Source organism: Botrytis fragariae (assembly GCF_013461495.1).
Source record: "Botrytis fragariae strain BVB16 chromosome Unknown tig00000270, whole genome shotgun sequence".
Lineage (NCBI taxonomy): Eukaryota > Fungi > Ascomycota > Leotiomycetes > Helotiales > Sclerotiniaceae > Botrytis > Botrytis fragariae.
The window spans coordinates 388,471-406,810 of record NW_023501006.1 but is presented as its reverse complement, the minus strand read 5'-3'; the positions used below and the strand labels follow the sequence as shown (position 1 = coordinate 406,810).

General features: G+C 43.2%; 6 protein-coding genes across 6 annotated transcripts; 2 read left to right on the top strand and 4 right to left on the bottom strand.

The window, feature by feature from the left end:
• Positions 1-212: 212 nt before the first annotated feature.
• Bfra_012293 (putative c6 zinc finger protein) lies at positions 213-1,292 on the bottom strand (the record flags this gene model as incomplete). The annotated part of the gene is made up of 1 exon (XM_037342610.1): positions 213-1,292. One exon carries the CDS (start codon positions 1,290-1,292, stop codon positions 213-215), a length of 1,080 nt encoding a protein of 359 aa, XP_037187594.1.
• Positions 1,293-2,761: 1,469 nt separating this feature from the next.
• Positions 2,762-3,781, top strand: Bfra_012292 (putative rta1 domain protein; the record flags this gene model as incomplete). The annotated part of the gene is made up of 2 exons (XM_037342609.1): positions 2,762-2,924; positions 3,033-3,781. The coding sequence occupies 2 exons, from the start codon at positions 2,762-2,764 to the stop codon at positions 3,779-3,781; spliced, it is 912 nt and encodes a 303-aa protein (XP_037187593.1).
• Positions 3,782-4,640: 859 nt separating this feature from the next.
• Bfra_012291 (putative valacyclovir hydrolase protein) lies at positions 4,641-5,606 on the bottom strand (the record flags this gene model as incomplete). Its single annotated transcript, XM_037342608.1, has 1 exon — positions 4,641-5,606. One exon carries the CDS (start codon positions 5,604-5,606, stop codon positions 4,641-4,643), a length of 966 nt encoding a protein of 321 aa, XP_037187592.1.
• A 1,699-nt stretch (positions 5,607-7,305) lies between these two features.
• Bfra_012290 (putative integral membrane protein) lies at positions 7,306-9,497 on the bottom strand (the record flags this gene model as incomplete). The annotated part of the gene is made up of 3 exons (XM_037342607.1): positions 7,306-8,201; positions 8,251-8,733; positions 8,795-9,497. The coding sequence occupies 3 exons, from the start codon at positions 9,495-9,497 to the stop codon at positions 7,306-7,308; spliced, it is 2,082 nt and encodes a 693-aa protein (XP_037187591.1).
• Positions 9,498-13,020: 3,523 nt separating this feature from the next.
• On the top strand, positions 13,021-15,689 carry Bfra_012289 (uncharacterized protein; the record flags this gene model as incomplete). Its single annotated transcript, XM_037342606.1, has 3 exons — positions 13,021-13,207; positions 13,264-14,227; positions 14,279-15,689. The coding sequence occupies 3 exons, from the start codon at positions 13,021-13,023 to the stop codon at positions 15,687-15,689; spliced, it is 2,562 nt and encodes an 853-aa protein (XP_037187590.1).
• Positions 15,690-16,455: 766 nt separating this feature from the next.
• Positions 16,456-18,302, bottom strand: Bfra_012288 (putative actin-related protein ro7 protein; the record flags this gene model as incomplete). Its single annotated transcript, XM_037342605.1, has 2 exons — positions 16,456-17,815; positions 17,872-18,302. The coding sequence occupies 2 exons, from the start codon at positions 18,300-18,302 to the stop codon at positions 16,456-16,458; spliced, it is 1,791 nt and encodes a 596-aa protein (XP_037187589.1).
• Between the last annotated feature and the right edge of the window lie 38 nt (positions 18,303-18,340).

Below are 18,340 nucleotides of genomic sequence, written 5' to 3'. Positions count from 1 at the left end.
CGTGATCTCAATTCGTGAATTATGCGATAGTGAATGGAGCGATGTATTGGTAATTCCACAAATTCGTGGTAGCCATCACAATAATAACATATCCGCAAATTGCAATCGTTTCTCCTCTCTTGACTTGGTGCCAAAACTGTTGACCAGCAACATTCGATAAAGTCAAAACCATTCTCTAATCGTACAAGCTCAATATCGATTTGGAATAACGATCAAGGAATCCATCCAATTTCTTCAATGGGTCCTCTAATCCACAACCGATGTTCATGATCCAATGAACCCCAAATTTGAGCAATTAGATATTCCGACCAACCTTTCATCCACCAATGTGAATCCAGATACTTCAATAACACGGCAAAATATGCAAAAATTGTGAGAGCCCCCGCAGTCCTGTGTCGAAGAAGTACGAAATAATGATCGTGTATTCGATACGGCCATATAAACATATCAGTCGGCTCGAAATCATGACGATCCCTATTTGCAAGCACGACGAAAGACTTTTGGAGCTCATCTATGCTGTGAATATATGCTTCCAAATCCAGTGGATCAGTCGTTGATTCTGACAGAAATTTGGCTAGATTGATGAGATCTTCGTTTGGGCGAGTAATCTGATCATTTCTCAATTGATCACGTCTCCCTCCAACATCAAACATGGGTCTTAGACTTCCACCGTAAATTAAATCTGGAGCATGATCTGTCAAAGCTCTGACTCCTCTCAAAAGAGAAACCCAATCCGATACATCATTATCGCCGACAATCAAGAGATCCAAAGGTTTCCGAGGACTTCCTATAGAGTATACTACGGTGAGGGAGGTGAATACATATAGGGGAGTACAATTTTCATCGTTGACGTCACTCATCATGGGAATCGCATCAGCTAATGCTTTTTGATGATGAAATGCAGCTCTCGCGACATACAGATCTCTTTTCTCTGGTTTATAATAAGCAATATGAAGGGCCGCAATTGCCATAAGACTTCGCATCAGAAATTCATGAGAGTATGAAAGTTGCGGAACGTTGACTCGCCATAATGTTGCGATTGAAGGGCTCGAAGTCAAAGTCATGGACGTAGATGTTGTGTAATGATGAAGTAGTTCCATGTCAAGAAGAGTGAAGTTTGATGCTTGACTGTCGAGCATGGAAATGGAAGGTAACGGCATTTGGTGGGTAGAAATTGATGATCCAGCAGCACTCATAGGGCTAAACGTATTCATGGGAGTACCGGCGCCATTATAGCTAGGACTAGGCGACGGGACCGATGCAGCAGGTGTGACTGCCGCGCTGGTGATCATAATATCGCATTGTACGGAATGCCTGATGCAATTGTTGCCTACGTGATTGTTAGAATTCGAAAGGATCATTCATCGCCCGCTCAATATTCTGGATTGCAATCCAACCTTAAGAAATTTTGAGGTTTGTTATCATCTCCAAGATATAATCAATCCAGGCATGATCAATTCAACATGTCTTTAAAATTTTCAAGAACAGACTGCAATCCAGACTACTTAACAAATTATCTTGAAGTGTCTTACATGACGGCTTATTTTCATCGCACTGAAGTAGAAATCATTAACCATGCATTCCCCATACAAAGAGAACATTAGTAGCCGTACCTTAATTTTCCTAGTTTTGCAAACGCGACAACCAGTCCGGACTTTTCGATGCGGTTTGCGAGATGTCCCTTGCATGATCCAATTTTCACGATATCTTATCTTATCGCGTTTGCAAGACACGTGGAGTGGCCAGAAGAACGAGAGAAGTCCGAGTACGTCGATGGAAGAATACTCCGTTGAACCGAAGCCTTGTGAGCCTTTTGCCAGCTATCAGTTATTTTTGGAGGCACAACAAATATATGGGCAGAAGATCAAGATAGCCAGTAATTGATAGGCCGAAAGGAGGTTGCCGTGGAGCCAAAATCAAAGTCTGCGTGTTGTCGGGGCTGTGGTTTGATGGAATGAGGTTGTCAGATTGCGAGCGAAGTCGTATACGAGAAGTGCGAGAGTTGTACGAGTGCGAGTGCGATGCACGAGTGGCTTAAGCTAGCAAGGAAGCTACCAAGCGATCCAATTAGACAATTTGTCTTGGATCTCATCCCCAATCAAATTTCGTATCACGGCGATTACGATCATCAGCTTGTTGATTGCGAGTATTCTAGACTCGGTGAAGGGAACAGACCAAAAGATTTGTTTGTACCTATTCAATCTACGAGATTGTGCTCCAAGTTAACAGTTCTTTGAAAACATCAGGAAACACAATTAGCAAAACAAATACACCTCGAAATGTTGTCCTCCCAAAATCACGTTTTTAGATACTCTTTCCAATCCTAAGATACCTCTAGCTATTCATGCTTCTCACATGAGGCAGGGATTTGAAGAGTCTACCGCCTATTTGTACCCACTTCTAAGCTTAGCCCTCCTCGCATTATATGCGGGTCCTTCCGAGTGCGAGAAAGCGAGAAAGCGAGAAAGCGATATACGAATGCGCCAATACGTCTCCAATGAAGAGCTTCTCAGTACGAAGCTGCGACTTTTTATCTAATTTGCATTTTTCCGGGATTCACATATTATATAGCTCTCTCCTGTCTTCAAAATGGAGTCTTCTGTTCTATCTCATTCCCATCCACAAGCTTCTTTCTTTCCTCTTAAAAGACCCAGACCGCTCGAGATCTCAAATCCCGATATTGTTCGCCTTCCCTTCTCCCGAGCTTCGAATTCGTATTTAAAGATTAGACGAACGTGATACACTCATCACATTAATCATCATGTCGGTCAATGGAGAAAAATACATGCTCTATCACTATGAACCATCAACAGCCGCAGCTTGCGTTTTTGTAGTCCTATTTGGCATCTCCGCCATCCTCCATATCTACCAATTACTCTCCAAGCGAACATGGTATTTCATTCCCTTCATCATCGGAGGTTTATGTAAGTGTACTCTTCCACAAATCTTTACAGCTTCATTTCACATGATCTGAGCGCTGCCAACAACCTACATCTTTCACAGTTCTTAACCTATACTAACCAACTCTACAGTTGAAGCCGTGGGTTACGTCGGGCGTCTCCTATCCTCTCGCGAGGACTACGGGGATTGGTCACTTACACCATACATCATGCAATCGCTACTCATCCTCATCGCCCCCGCCCTTTTCGCAGCATCCATCTACATGGTGCTTGGACGTATCATCGTGCTCACCGACGGCGAAAGATATTCCATCATCCGCTCGAGCTGGCTCACCAAAATATTCGTCGCCGGCGATGTTCTTTCTTTCCTGATGCAATCCAGTGGTGGTGGAATGCTCGCTAAAGCCAGCACCGCCTCGAAAGTCAAGTTGGGAGAAAACATCATTACGGGTGGTCTCGTCGTCCAAGTTGTTTTCTTCGCTTTCTTCATCGTCACGACCGGCATTTTTCACAAAAGAATCACAAAAGCACAAGGCGGAACTCAAGCTTCTGCCGTACCATGGCAACAATATCTAATTATTCTTTACGTCGCCAGTACTTTTATCATGATTCGATCGATATTCCGTATCGCAGAGTATGTCCAAGGATCTGATGGTACTCTTTTGTCGACCGAGACGTACATCTACGTCTTTGATGCTACGCTTATGTTCTTGGTTATGGTAATCTTCAATCTGAGACATCCAAGTGCTATTATTCAAGGAAAGGGACAACAATATTCGACTCCAGTTGCGAGAGGAAGCGGAGATGGATATCCGATGGATGATAGAGTTCCATCTGCGACCAAGTACCAAGGTCATGGCTATGCGAGTGAATCCGTCTAGATCGGTATGGAATGGAATGACGAAGGGAGGGTATGAGTAGCATATGGGGCTGCACGGGATAATGAAGGGGGGACATGAGTAGCATTTCGGGTCGGAAGGAAAAAAGTTACGGGAGAGGTTTCTTAATGCTAATACCATATGCGTGGCACCTTCAACTACGGTTGGCATGGGCGGGTTTCTTTTTCTTTTTTTAAACCAATTTCTACAGCAAGGCGTTTCAGTATGGGATCCATAGAGCATGTAAAAGTTTAGCATGGAACTTACATACTATTAGAATATATGATTAATGACAATATATCCAAAACCATCTATGGGAGAATCACTGTGAATTCTTGTGCCGAGTTGTCTTCTAATCTAGGCGATCTTTCGTACATACCTCGTTAAACAAATCCACCCCTTCATTTGAAGACTTGAAAGCCATAGTGCTAGAGTGTTGAAGTCTACATTCTTAAATACTTCTCAGACACTCATTGTATGTACTTCTCCCTTTGTCTATAGAGATAAAAATATGTTTGTAGTCAGCTTCTTCTCTCCACAAATACATTCCCCAAGTTCACTCTTATTACAGATCAGATGTCCCAGCGATTAAGTAGCCGCCGAAAAGCTTAAATGAGATATCGAAAATACACTAGCACTCACGCCTTCTACAAAAATGTATACTCTTCAGTACTCTTTTCAATGGCAGCACCTCAACCAACACTCCCACGACTCTTGATAAGCTTATGGTTGTATGAATATTCTTCTACCTTTATATCTTTCTTCACACGCCCATCAATTTATCCATATAGTAAATCCCAACACCCAAAATCCTACCCTCTCCCTACTAAAACCTCCCTTGAATACAAACCCACAAACCCATTCACATCCCAAATTCCCTCTCCCAAAACTCCTCAATAAATCTCCCTACCACCTCTTCATGCGTCCTCACCAAACTATGCCCCGCCCCATCTACCTGCAATATCTCTCTCCCCCACCCCAACTCTCCCAACTCTCTCTTCACAAATTCTGGCGGAAATGAAGTATCAAATTCCCCCACTATCACCAAAATCTTAATCCCGCTCCCAATCAACTTTCTATAACTCTCATGCTGATCAAAAACATTCCCATACCTAAAAATACTAACCACACTGACTACATGACCTTTATGATTTTCTCTCTGCCATTGTTCGATCGGTTGGGACACAAATTCTCCTTGTCGAAATGCATTTTTCCAGTTTCTATTCGAGGAAGCAAAACCTTCTAATTCCTCAATGATAGTATGATCACTCTCTTCATCTACCATCCAATCTCCATCCTCCTGCAACCTATTCCACCATCCACTATTTTTCTTCTTCCAAAGTCCCGCTCCAGCTACCACAACCGCGCTCTCCACAACATGCGGATATAGCGCCGCGAAAGTAGCCAAAATACTCCCGCCCAAACTAAACCCCACAAAATGTGCTTTGCTCCATCCCAAATGCGACAGGACTTCAAAAATCTGCACATGCATCAACGCCGGCGTATGTGCCTCCAAAGGAGTCGAAGAATTTCCATGGCCCCAGAGATCATAAATCACAACATGAGATCCCGAGCTCGTGAGTTGACGAGCAAGAGGTGCGATACCAATAGCACATGTTCCAATACCATGGATTAGGAGGACTTTCTTGGCATTTGACGAGGAGGAGGGATTGAAATCATAGTAGTGGATTATTCCTCGAGATGATAGGATATCTTTTCCTGGGGGAAGGATACCGGCGAATTCTTCTTCGAATGCTTTTGCTGATGGGGGTGGGATGTAGGAGAGTCCATTGATGAGAAAGGGGGGAGGAAGTGAAAGGGTTGTCATTTTGAACAGTTCGATTAATGGCAGCGATGAAGTGAAGTAAGCGTGAACGTGTGAGGTTTAAAACAAGAATGGGGGCTTCAAGCGACCACTAGTGATCATCTCACCTAGAGCAACCCGTAAGCAAATTTGTAATCGATGTCCCTGCGGAAATTTTCAAAAAATTGAAGCAATTTATAATCACAAATTCGTCATATTTGATTGTGAGATCCAAACATACGACTAGGGGTCTATTATCGTCGCGATGAAATATCAAAATTTCGATATCGAATTGATGCAGCGCAACAATCGAATTAATTCTGTTCAAGAGAATTTCTCTTATTCAACTTCAGAAGTCTCTTGACCCATCCACAGGTTGATAAACAATGCCACTCGAATTGAGTCTAGTTGAGTCGAGTCGTCAAGACGAACTTTCTCAACCTTTCCTCGTAACTTACCATTCAAGAACCATAACCACCTCATTTCAATACGCAACCGTAAACCCAAGTCAAACCTATACTCATTGCTGCCATCCAAGATTTTAAACATAAAAACCGACAAATATAATACATGGAATGTAGAAACTACCTACTTATGGATACAAATACCACAGCCCAAACAAGCAATAAACGAACAGAAAAAAAGAACCGGACAAAGGACCACAAAACTGAAGAGAGTATATCTGCACCACAAAGCCCAAGAAACATCAAACACAACATCGGGAGGAGCCACACTCATAGCTCTCTCCCTAGATCTCTCAAACTAAATCTCTTTTATGACTTGCATCGAGATGCAATCACTAGATAGACGGGTAGGTAGGTATACCATCCCAAACACACACAATCAAGAGAAAATCGAAAGAAGAAAAAAGAAGCATAGAAAAGACAAGCAAATAATATATAATCCAGAGTACAGTCAGTATACCTCTCTCCCCCTCTCCCCCTCCCCCTCCCCTCACCAACCTTCCAAAACCTTCCAAAACCCTCCTCCCAAACATTCCCCCCTCCCAAAAAAAAACTCCAAAAAATCTGTTGACCAGACTGGGGCACGATCCCAGGACCTTGTCCGAACATAACAAGACACAATCACCTTTCAGAAATCATGAAATTGTTAAGGACACGTGATAACCAACTACACCATCCGGCCTATTTTGATATCTGATAGTTCACAATTTAAAAATATAAATAATCTTTTTGGGATGAGAGTGGGGTTATGTATTGATCAATGAATGGATTAGATGGACAATTACGATAGATAGGAGGGTGGGGTTACAGGTATGGATAACACGGATGGAAAATTTTCGTGGCTGATCTAATCAAGTAAGCGATGTATGTGCGCAAAAAGTGGGGGAGTGGAGGTGGAGTGCATATGACCGATCCAATAGGTACTAGCAGTGGCCGCTTATCTCTTCGGCATATGGGATTGTTGCATATCAAATCCCGTTCAACCATTCAACCCAAATGCTAGGACGAAAAAAAAAAGAGTTCCAGAGACGAAAGGAAAAAGTTGAATTGCCTTGTGATGTAATCGTTTCATAACTCATCGAAGTAATTAAAAAAAAATAGTAGAATGGCAAAGAAGCCCCTGGTATCTATTATATAAAATTCCCATCTATCCATCATCTATCAGCACGCACCCACGCCCATGCAATTCTCAAACTCATATCCCAAACATCCTATTAAGAATCCATTCAACACATCCCTCATGTCTTCCCTATACAACTTTATAGATCTTTCGAAGTACTAGCTTCAGTCGAAGTCGTAGTGTCACTTTGTCCATTTTCATCCTCAACTTCGATTCCCGCCTCCTTCTTTTCCCTTTTAGTATTTTGTCTGTTGTCCCTTAGGAAATCAACTTCTGCTTTATTTTCAGCCTCCAATTCACCATTTCTTTCCTTTTCCTTTTCTCTAGCCTTCTCCATCTTATGTATAGCCTCTTTGGTCAGATCTTGCTTAAACATTCTTTCCAAAACATCCTTCTTTCTAGTCCTATGATCTCCAATACTGATAAGTACACCAGCTGTTATGTTGACTGTGATGCTACAGCATAGAATAACTGTAGTCAATGCAAATGGTCTGGTCTTATAACTAATTGCCCAAGTACATGTACCAAGAGCTATTTGAAGAAGAGAATGGCAATCCAGAAGAACGACAACGGCGACAAGTAACCTAAGAGGAAATGCGTGATGTGTGTTAGTTTCGTGAGGCTTATAAAACGTATGAGATCGGTTGAACTTCTTTTGATGATGTTGAAGTTTCTTTTGTTGAGCTGGATTAAGGACTGATACTTCATCTTCGACAATCTGATCTTCTAGATCTTCCGGTAATATGGCTGGTAAATCGTTGTGATCTTCTAATTTTGGTAGAGCCTTTTCTTTGCGGAGTCGCCATGTTAAGTGATGATAGTGAGCTATGTATATCATATGGTAGGTGTCGATAGCCCGAAATGGAGCAAGTCCATCACCCATGATAGCAAACAGGGCAACAAGAACATTGTCAATAACGTTGATCACATAGAGACGTTTACTTCCAACATTAACCCAACCAATCAGAAAAAGAACCCATGCTAATCCAAATAAAGTAATAAGAGTTGCATATAGGGTAACGAAGAATCCGAGAGCTAAAAATATTAGTCTAATGTATACTATAGATGATTGTAGAAAACTTACGCTGTCTAACATATTGTCCAAATCCTTTCATTGCTCGCTTGAATCCTTCTCTTCTTGAATGTAATAGATGTCGCACATGATCATTGAGTTCTTCTTTATCCTCTGGTGACCAACCATCCAGATTAATGCCTTCTGGGACTACGGCATAATGAGGATGTTCCTCATCTGGATGTGATATGGATTCAGTGAGAGTAAAAGCACCAGTATCTCTACTTTGAAGTCGAGGCCTCTCTGGGCGAGGGAGAGCTTGTCCTAATTCGTCATTTGGCCCAGGCTCTTCTATCGTTGGAAGATCCGCCAAGTTTGTTGGACGACGAGAAAGACCATTTGTTTGCTGACGAGCGAGATCATTGGTTGGTCGACGGATAAGTTCATTTCGGGTAAGATTATATGTTGGATTACGGTTAAATAGGTTTCCAAGTGATGGAATAAATAAAGAGTTCTGGATATTAGTAAGACTTGTCAAAGTAGAAATTTCGGGATCTGGAAAATGGTTAGAGAGATATTCAAGAGTTTCCTACAACAACATTGAGGGGAGACAAACCGACTAGATCAAGGAAATCAACAAGATCAGTGTCGTATTCATCTTGTGTTCTTGGGACCCCTTCGCTATGGGTATGAGAATGTTGTAGAGGGGGAGGGACTTCATTTGTCGTATTATTTCCACCGGTATTAATTGAAGCAAAAATTGGACCTTCTTGTTTTGTTGCAGAAGCCTCTTCGATGGTGGACGGGATATATGAACCCGCCCTAACTCGTGGTGGACCGGCGGTTGTAGCCGATTGAGAGGTTAGCCATGCTGGGCGTTGTGGTTCAGAACTACTTCGACGCCTGTTCGATGTATCAATAGTATCGTCGACCGATGTGAGATGATTGTCAACATGTGGAGTTGAATTATTGCGGGTCTGCCAATCTCTCCGAGATGTATTGTCGTAAGGTTGATTAATCTGCGAATTTCCAGCAGGAAGATTGGCCGTTGATGGTATTCGTCTGATTCGAATAGTTGGTCGCCATACCGCTGGTGGAGGTCGTTGTGGTTGTCCGGTTGTTCCTTGAGAATTCAGGGTGTTTTGTTGTGCCAGTGAATTCGCCGATGTACGTGCTGTAGATGCCCCAATACTTTCTCTTCTACTGTTCCTTCTTGCATTGTTTCCAGAAACTCCGGATGTCGATAATGTTGGTAATTCTGTCCCCGTTGTTGTCAAGAAGTTTGGATCTTCAATCGCAGATTCCCGCCGCGATTGCATTTTTGCTTATCTTTTGTAAACAAAAGAATTCGAGAGCGAAAACACAGATGATCCCAGGGGGCTTTCGTTCTCTGTTTTTTTTTTGTTTTTTGCTTGTATATCAAGGTCCGCTTGATTGATACTAAGAACAAGTCTAAAATCTTGTAAATAGAAAGGATCGAGAAATATTTTAGGGGACCATCGGAACAATAAGATACTAAAGAGATGTAAATTGAGAAATCTAGAATTCGGTTTCTTTTCCTTCTGCCGGATCTTTTCCTCTTGACCAGGTGAGCCAAGAATCAAGTTCTGATAATTGAGCTACCAACCCTCGAGCCACGGATTGACCCAATTCCAATGGTTAAAGTTTGGTGAGTGGTCTGCGAGGAATAGAAAATTGGGTCTTGACTTTTAAGATTGAAAATAGCATGCAAAATTACACGGCCGGTACGTCATATGGAGAGAGCGCTTAGTACTTGGGAAAGTAGGTAGTCTCGAGGTAGTGAATCAAAGTCTGTGGGGGGAGGGAAAGGAGAGATGAAACTAGGTATGTGACAATGATAATATAATCGTTCTATGCTTTAGCCAAAACAGAAGAATAAATGAGTTCAAGACGCACTTCAGATCAGATCAATTCGATGTCTATGCCATGATATGATTCGAGTAGAAGAGAAGTGGAAGTTACAGTACAGTAGTATGTTGGAACCTGGTACCAATTTCCAGTCATCATTTTCGTTTGTACTCCGGTCCTCAAAGAGTGGGAAAAGATGCTACCAGGTAATTTCTAATCAACCAGTAGATGGGTATCAAAAGCACACAGCTGAATAATCGATAAGCATAGAACAAATGCCAATCAAATTCCCATCTTTAGTATGGAACATTATCTCCGAATCTCCAATTGGAATCAATTATCAAACAATATTGGGAATTCGTAAATGCCGTGCTTCGCAGATTCTAGACCAATCAAAATCGGTGTTGTGATGGAGATACTAGGGAATGGAGAAGGTAAATTCGAAACGTTGGCAGCATCAAGAATTATGCAGGATCTCAGATTGATTAATTGAACTTCAAGGGACCACCTGGGTATTGTTGGACCCTTATGCAAGGCTAAATCATCGTAGCAAGGCTGACGAATGCCTTCTTTCCTTCTCGTAACGTGAGGGTACACAGTACATCGTGTGAGATGGATGGTACAGGCTATTTTGTCGGAGTTTGCTTTGTTCTAAAATGCTGGAATAATCAATAACACTACTCTGAAGACTCAAAGTACATTAACTGGGATTGCCTAAATTCCAAAATATTCTCTTCGAGACGGGGTAGAATCATCAGGTGAGTTCCTTTGGGGTCAAGTTTTATACCTATGTGAGACAAATCACTTTTCGTACTCTACTCATAAGTACTTTGAAGTATGCGCCGCGAAATACTTGTGTAGAAATCTAAAGCACATATGTCTTGGATGTATGGTCTCTGTAACGTTCATTTCGAAGAATGGAATTGTCTCATCGTGAGAAGATCGAATCGATGGGAACAGTACAGATCGTAATCTCGTGGCGTAAGTTCAAGAGGACAAACATGATATCATTTGTACCCGATCATCGTGATTTCTCGATCTTGTACGCTCCCGGCCACGATAAGAGCGAGACATCTAAGATGCATCTATGAGGCGCAACGGGATTGCCTTTTCATCACTGGATAGGCGGAAGGATTTGGAAGTTTTTCGAGAACATCAGCTGATTGTATGGATTGATACCTCGTCAACCGGAACGGCGAAGATACTCTTGGAATGAAGAGCATAAGAGTGGAAAGATTCCCCATCTGTCCCATAATATATGATCCTGAAGACCCAAATCAAGGCCATGTTCAAGCCTCTGAGCTGAAATATGTGGCAGAGGCCTTCACCGTGTACGCTCGATGGTCATCTCAAGCAAGAGATGTACCTGTGTAGCAGGATAGCAGATGAGGTATAAAGGAGGAAGCCGATTAACAGAGACGAGAGGAAAGCTAGATATAAGCTGTAACGAGTAGGTGTAGATGTAGATGTAGATGTAAATGCAAGTAGAGAAATAAGTGAAATGGCTGGATTCTAGAACCACTCCATAAATTTACCACTCCATAGATTTACTCTTTCTCCACAGTGGAGACATTAATAATTTCCCTCAGGCTATTATTAAGTTCATGATACAAGCACTGACAGATATCATGACTGAAAATGGATGGGCCTGCATTGAGGCGGTCTCTGAAAGGATCCTCTTTTACTCCATATCGAATAGAGAAGAGAGGGTAGGTGATCAATCATCAATCCCTTTGTCATGATGTCAATACTGTATAATGTATACTGTGTACTGTATACTGTAATACTTTCAAAGCAGTCATCTTGTCATGAGGAGTATTCACAAATGTTCCTCCTTTGGTGATGGGTCGATTGAAAACGCATTGCCTCCACCACTCTCAGATTTCCTCAAATAAAAGACAAGGTCGAGGCCATTTTGTGGCTGTAGAATTGAAAGTATTGGAAGAACGTGTTGCTTTGAAAAATTTCTCGAGGTCAACGTGTACGGCCGCTGGCAAGAGAAATCCACTGTTTATAGTACCCGACCGAGTAGCATTCGGGGATTTTATACCCAATCGATGAAATGGGGGAACATATCCAAGGAAGATTTTTGAAGGGTTGTGAGACGTTTTGACAATCAACAATGGTCTATCGGAAACAATTATCGATTGTGTTTGAGCTTGTTCTTGTAGCGGCTGAGGGATTTGTGTGAAATGATGACTGAGTAATAAATGTATTCGTGCCTAATATACTCAACTTGCCCATGGTTACCAACTGTTATAAGTTAATCTTCATCTCATAGTGAGCCCCAGGTAGGTAGGTATCATCATGACATGTATCATGGATTCATCCCGCCGTATAAGGTTAATATTTTGATACTCAAGAGGCATTCAAGGGCATTCAAATGCATCCAGAGGCAAATTAGAGGATTCCCGGTACCTGAGCTGAGTATGATATTTACCTAGGTAGTGCAATCGATCCTTTTGGCTCCATCTACGGTCATACACATGAGTAATACTGTAAAATCTCTCCACTCAAGAATGAAAAATTGAAGCCTTTCAAGTCAAGTGTGCATCCTCTCTCATAATTCAATGTGGCGGGCGGTACAACGATTAGGACATCTCCTCCATAGTACAATAGTAGTACTACTAGGGAGTTATTGCAAGGTTAAGAAATGTCATAACCCTTGAAACTCTTCCGCGCCCCCTCAAGAAAAGGTGGTGGATATCTCTGGGCTCGGCTATCATCGAGTTAGACTGAAATAGCCATCTAATGCACCGGAACGTACCAGGTACAATACTTCTACTACCGATCATAGATATAACCATCTCACCTCCTCACCTTTTTGAGCATTCAACTTCTGCAACTGCAACTACAACTGCAACTGCAACTACAACTGCAACTGCAAACCCAAATCAACATTAATATAGATTCTTGATATCTATCGATCTTTAATCATCTCACATACAACATACACAACAATATTTAGTAATAATGGAGAAGTTCAAACGGCATTCCACCTATGGTAAAGCTACTTGTGAACCGATTACCCTGTCCAAAAGTAAGAGAGATGGTAATTGGCAGTCGGCGGCTCTCAAAAACTGCTTGCCAGCCGATGGTTCTATCCTCCATGATGAACATTCAAATATCTCAACCGGTAACAATATGGTGTCCTGGCCAAGTATGTGTTCTCCCCTCTACGCTCTGCACCCTGCCATCTCATTAACGTTATCGCAGGTATCGCTAACCACGTCACACCACGATCCGCGAAACCGATAACAATCCCATATCTTCCCACGGAAATTATCAACCACATCATATCTCGGACTGACGACCTAGAATCATTGAAGAACTGGGCGCTAGTTAGCTGGGCATATAATGATATTGCCGAACGAATCCTTTGGTCAAATGTCACCATCAATACCGCCCAATTTTACGATCCATCCTACCCCTCAGATGGACAAGACCCTCTTCGAATCCTACGCCATGAAAGTCACGAAAGACGAAATGACACACATTTACGACCTCCATGGATGAGAATGGGACGAGGAGAGCACCGAGTGCCTTCAATCGTTTCGAGGCTACCGAAGGTCAAAAACTTTGCCCTCAGAACAGTATGGGATGTCGACTCGAGAGATTTACCCCAAGGAGGTTCGAGAGAAGATTGGACGATTCGAGAGGTCTATGGAGACTTGTTTCCTATGATGCAGAACCTCCATGCCCTTCGAATCGATGGTGAAGTTAATAGAAAAACTTGGGATTTACTACTCGCATTGCCATCGCTTCGAGAACTAAGGATATGGCGAACAACGACAGTTGACTCCCAAGCTCTTCTAGACAGGAATCATTCAGCAGAAGCGATTAGTCAACTTTCCCGTAACGAGAAGCAAGACTTGGTTGATAACATGGTATTGAATTTCCGAGGTTTATCAAGACTAACAACATTCGAGATTGGTTTGCTATCACCTTTGGAATCAGCAGCTTTAGGTGCTGAGGTCCGAGAAAGCAACCTCGAAGTCCTTCACATTGCTGTGACTCGTGATAATAGATCCTTTCACAATCAAGGACAATATACTTTGGCGAGATTCTGGGCGAGCCTTGTACCCAATGAGATTGATGAGAGTTCACCATTGATTCAAAATTACAACGTTGGCTTCCCCGCCTCCATGCGTGAGCTGGTTCTCGAAGACGATGCACACCTGTCAGTCCAACTTCCATTTTAGCATTCTTCTTTACTAATTTTAAATTATAGTGTCATTGCTCCTCCAAAGATTGTCCTACAATCATTCCGCAGATGCAGACACAACTTGACCAGATTCTACTTTGACTTTCTAGATGAAACCTTACTTTCCTTCGTTCTCAAAAGTTCCTCCGAGAAAGCCCCCCTCTTTCCTCGCCTAACTCATCTTCATTTACAATGGCCCGAGTCTGAGAAACACTCATTCGAACACCCTCGCACCATGACCAAAATTATGCTCGCCTTTATCGAATCACACAGACCTACCCTACAGAGTTTTCAACTCCTGAATGCAGCTGAAGATAACCGACTATTGAAATATGAAAATCCATTGAATAAAGCGCTTAAAGGATGGATGACAATCAAAGAGATTCGACTGGATTCAGAACATACTCCCGATCACTATGCCAATGTTCCTAGAGGACAAGAGTGGACTCGACCTGCAGATTTCCTGTCCGTTGATGGTGGAGGCTATTGGGGCGAAGATCTTCGCCGTGCTAGACTTGATCGATTTAACATTACTAACATAGATGTTGGCTTTAAATCGTACCGCGCATGGCATAATATCAAAGTTTTAGTACTCAATCCTAAGCTATTATGGAATTATGGCCTTCTCCCCGATCCACATGATCAGTCTAGTCCTCGACTTAATTCACTGGTTCATGATCACCTTTTGGGCATGAAGCATTTCGCAGAATCTGAATGTGAGAACAAGGAACTTGCAGAGAAAATTTCTCGAAAGATGGGACCAAATCTTCGCGTACTTTCGATTCGCGACTGCAGATTCTGGATTCCAAGTTACGGTAAACCAATCTGGCATCTCAGAGATGCTCTTGCAGATCCTGAACAAAGTCGACTGATCAAACATGTTTTGGATCAAAGAGACTGGGACTTTTTATCAGAAAGAGCTACTACCGATACTCAGGAGGCGGCCAATACTGCTACGTTTCTCAGGAACGACATATATTCTCCAAGTCAACCAACAGCAGGATCAATTCCACGTCCAGTATCCCGTGCCTCCATAATTAGTGATACTATCACTGAACCAGATCTGGAACACGGTTCAGAAGACGAAGATGATGTGATGAACTCTGAGAGTGAGGATGAAGACGAAGTGATGAATTCTGGAAGTGAGGATGGAGATGAGGACGAAGACTATAGATCTACAGTATCGGAATTGGACGATGAGGCAGAGAGCACACAACCTGAGGCACAACTTGAGGCAAGCCAACTTACACACCCTCCAGTAGGTTTAACAATTGAGGATGTCGCACACATGGCACAACTTCACACAGTATATGCGCCACAACCTGATATAGAGATGCCTTTATACACGCATACAGAGGCGCCAAATCTTGATGCAGATATGGACTTGTTCACTCACACGGAGATGCCTTATTATGTTCATTCTCATCCCGAGTTATGATAGGTCGTGCAGTGCTGTTTGACCGAACAAATTATATTAAATGAACGACCACGAGGACATGAATATTGAGCGGTAAAATATTAGCATTTATTTGCATGGGAATGGGAATGGGATTGGGCGCACTTAATACTCTTTACACATGGCTGGCTTGGGGGGCGCTCGAGATAATCAGTAAGGCTTAGGAGTTTCGGTATACTATTGGAGTCTTTTTCAGATTCATCAGATACCCAATCATTTTCACACATTGCACGACGGGACACTGACTTGCTGTCCCTGTCTTTAGCGTCGTTTGTAGCTTCGGGCTAACCAGCGAATACGTTCGCTTCTTGTATATAGCTTTTATTTGCATCTTCTGATGTAGATTTTACAGTTTAGCGGCATTAATTTGCAAATCCAAAAGTAGATTACTTTATACAACGTTTGTTTGACTGGATTATGACGTGAGAGAAACTGAAGATGGGATTTACTTGCAAGCACAGTATCATCTATGAAATTCCTCACCTCTGCTTCACGGCACCGCATTTGCCCCTTAATAGATGGTCGATGAATCGAGGAGACAAGGTTTTTTGTACATAGCTCTGAGCATGTGCTTTAAGAAGACTTGCTCGCTGTACTCTCTCTGGTTCTTTTTGCAAATTGAATCTTACATTTACTACGATAGGTAATGCATCGATCCTAGGTTTTCAACAATAGCGATATCTCATAATCATTAATACCTCTCTAATCATGATTCATAAACCCATTATTCCCTCATTCTCCCATCCATCTACGACCCCCACAATCCCAAGGTCCAGCTCCCCTTCTCCCCAATACCGCCCTTGAAAGCTCCGGGTCCCATACTCCCTCTGCTTCCTGCACCCGCAGCTACACTCACCTCCGCATTTCGATTTGCGCCGGAAAGACCATGCGACATCCATGCTTCTCTATCGATGGAGCTTACTGCGGGAATCTTGAGTTGCGATAGTAGAGATGCGCCGGACCAGGCGCCCAGACTTTCGATGGCTCGTATGATGCCTTTTTCTTCGGGGATGGTGAATTTATCGGATCGGGCATGGATGGTCGCGGCGATGGAGTCGGGTTCGGGGGATTGGTGGGCGGCGGGGATGATACGTGGGGGACGGGGTGTGGTTGGGGAAACGGGGGAGGAGGAGGAAGAGGGGGAGGAGAGAGGAGGAGATGAGGGAATTTCGATGGGGGAAGTGGGTGTTTGTGTTTGGCGAAAACGAGTGAGTTTAGGATTGCTTTTGTATTGCGAAACTGCTTTTCCTTGGACGGGATCCCAACCTCGTTCTTCGACAAGCGTATTAAGTTCTTCTAGAATTCGGGCTTTCAAGCCAATGATACTGGAGCCCCCGCCCACAAATACGATTCGGGACATGCAAACAGAGCGGAGGTCGACAGGAAGACGGAGGAGAGCTTGGTAGAGGAGAAGATGGATGGGAAGTTCTTCATCGTCCAGTTCAGGGGCAGGGAGATGGGTTGCGAGGAGTGCTTCTTCGCAGGGTTGTGCGAGTTGGGAGAAGGGAATGCGGAGTTTGCGTGGCGGGAGAGTGGATTTTAGTGGGATTGTGACTATATCATTGGAGTCTGGGACTTTGGTGATGTTTAGCGATCGCATACCGGCTTGTAATTCGGTTTCTTCTTCTTCTAATGGCGCAAGACCGCTTTCGGGTGCGAGTTTGGGGACGAAATTTCGAGATGGCTTGCACCATGCCATTCGATTGACTATTTCTTCGCACTCCTCGAAACTTATAAATTCCTCCAAGGCCACATTTTCTTGGCCGTCTAGTGACTCCTGCATCAGTATCTTTGGGTCGAAAGATTCGGCCAACAGTGTGCGCATCGCTTGTCCTAATAACTTCGTCGCCCTGATAGATCTGTGGCTCGATACTTCTCGGAACTCGTATATTCCAGTTACTATGGTTTCATTCCAACCAATATCGACAATCATAGCGGCTCGTAGACCTGCAGCTACCGTCGTGAGTGCTGGTGTAGAATGTAAAGATATATTCGGAGATTGGAAATTCGTAAACATCGTATCTAAAATTGTCGAGAGAAGAGGTGATGGTAATATAGACGGGAGTGCCAAAGCCACTTTTCTCGGCCTCGAATCAATCAGTAGGAATCTGCAAAGCCATGGTCAGTAACATTCCCTCTCCCAACTAGAAGAGCCTCTACAAACTTTGTATAAGCATCCCTCACAGCCCTCTCAATCTTATCACCCACTAGCCCCAAATCCACATCCCTCAAATCCAACTTCCATAGCTCATGTGCCTCTCCCCATTTCTTCCCATGTATCCTCTCCCTCCAAGCTTTATCATATCCCGGCTGCCATCTCCTATAATCCCCCGCTCTTCTCTGTTCTTCTGGTCCAAAATTTACAACTGCTTTAGGTCCTGCATCGCCTGCGAAACCGACCTTTACGTATCGACATCCGATTTCAATAACTATACATTCTTCTTCTGCACGCAGCGTAGAGGGCGAACCAAATGAGTTTGAGAGTTGTCGAATAGGCGTATGCGGTGTTGAGGGCGCACCACTCCCACCCTGTGGATTTATGGATGGACGAATATTCGATACGCTGCGATGAGCTGGCCCGGATGAATGTGACATATTGCTATGATTCCATTTCCATCCTAACTCGACATGCA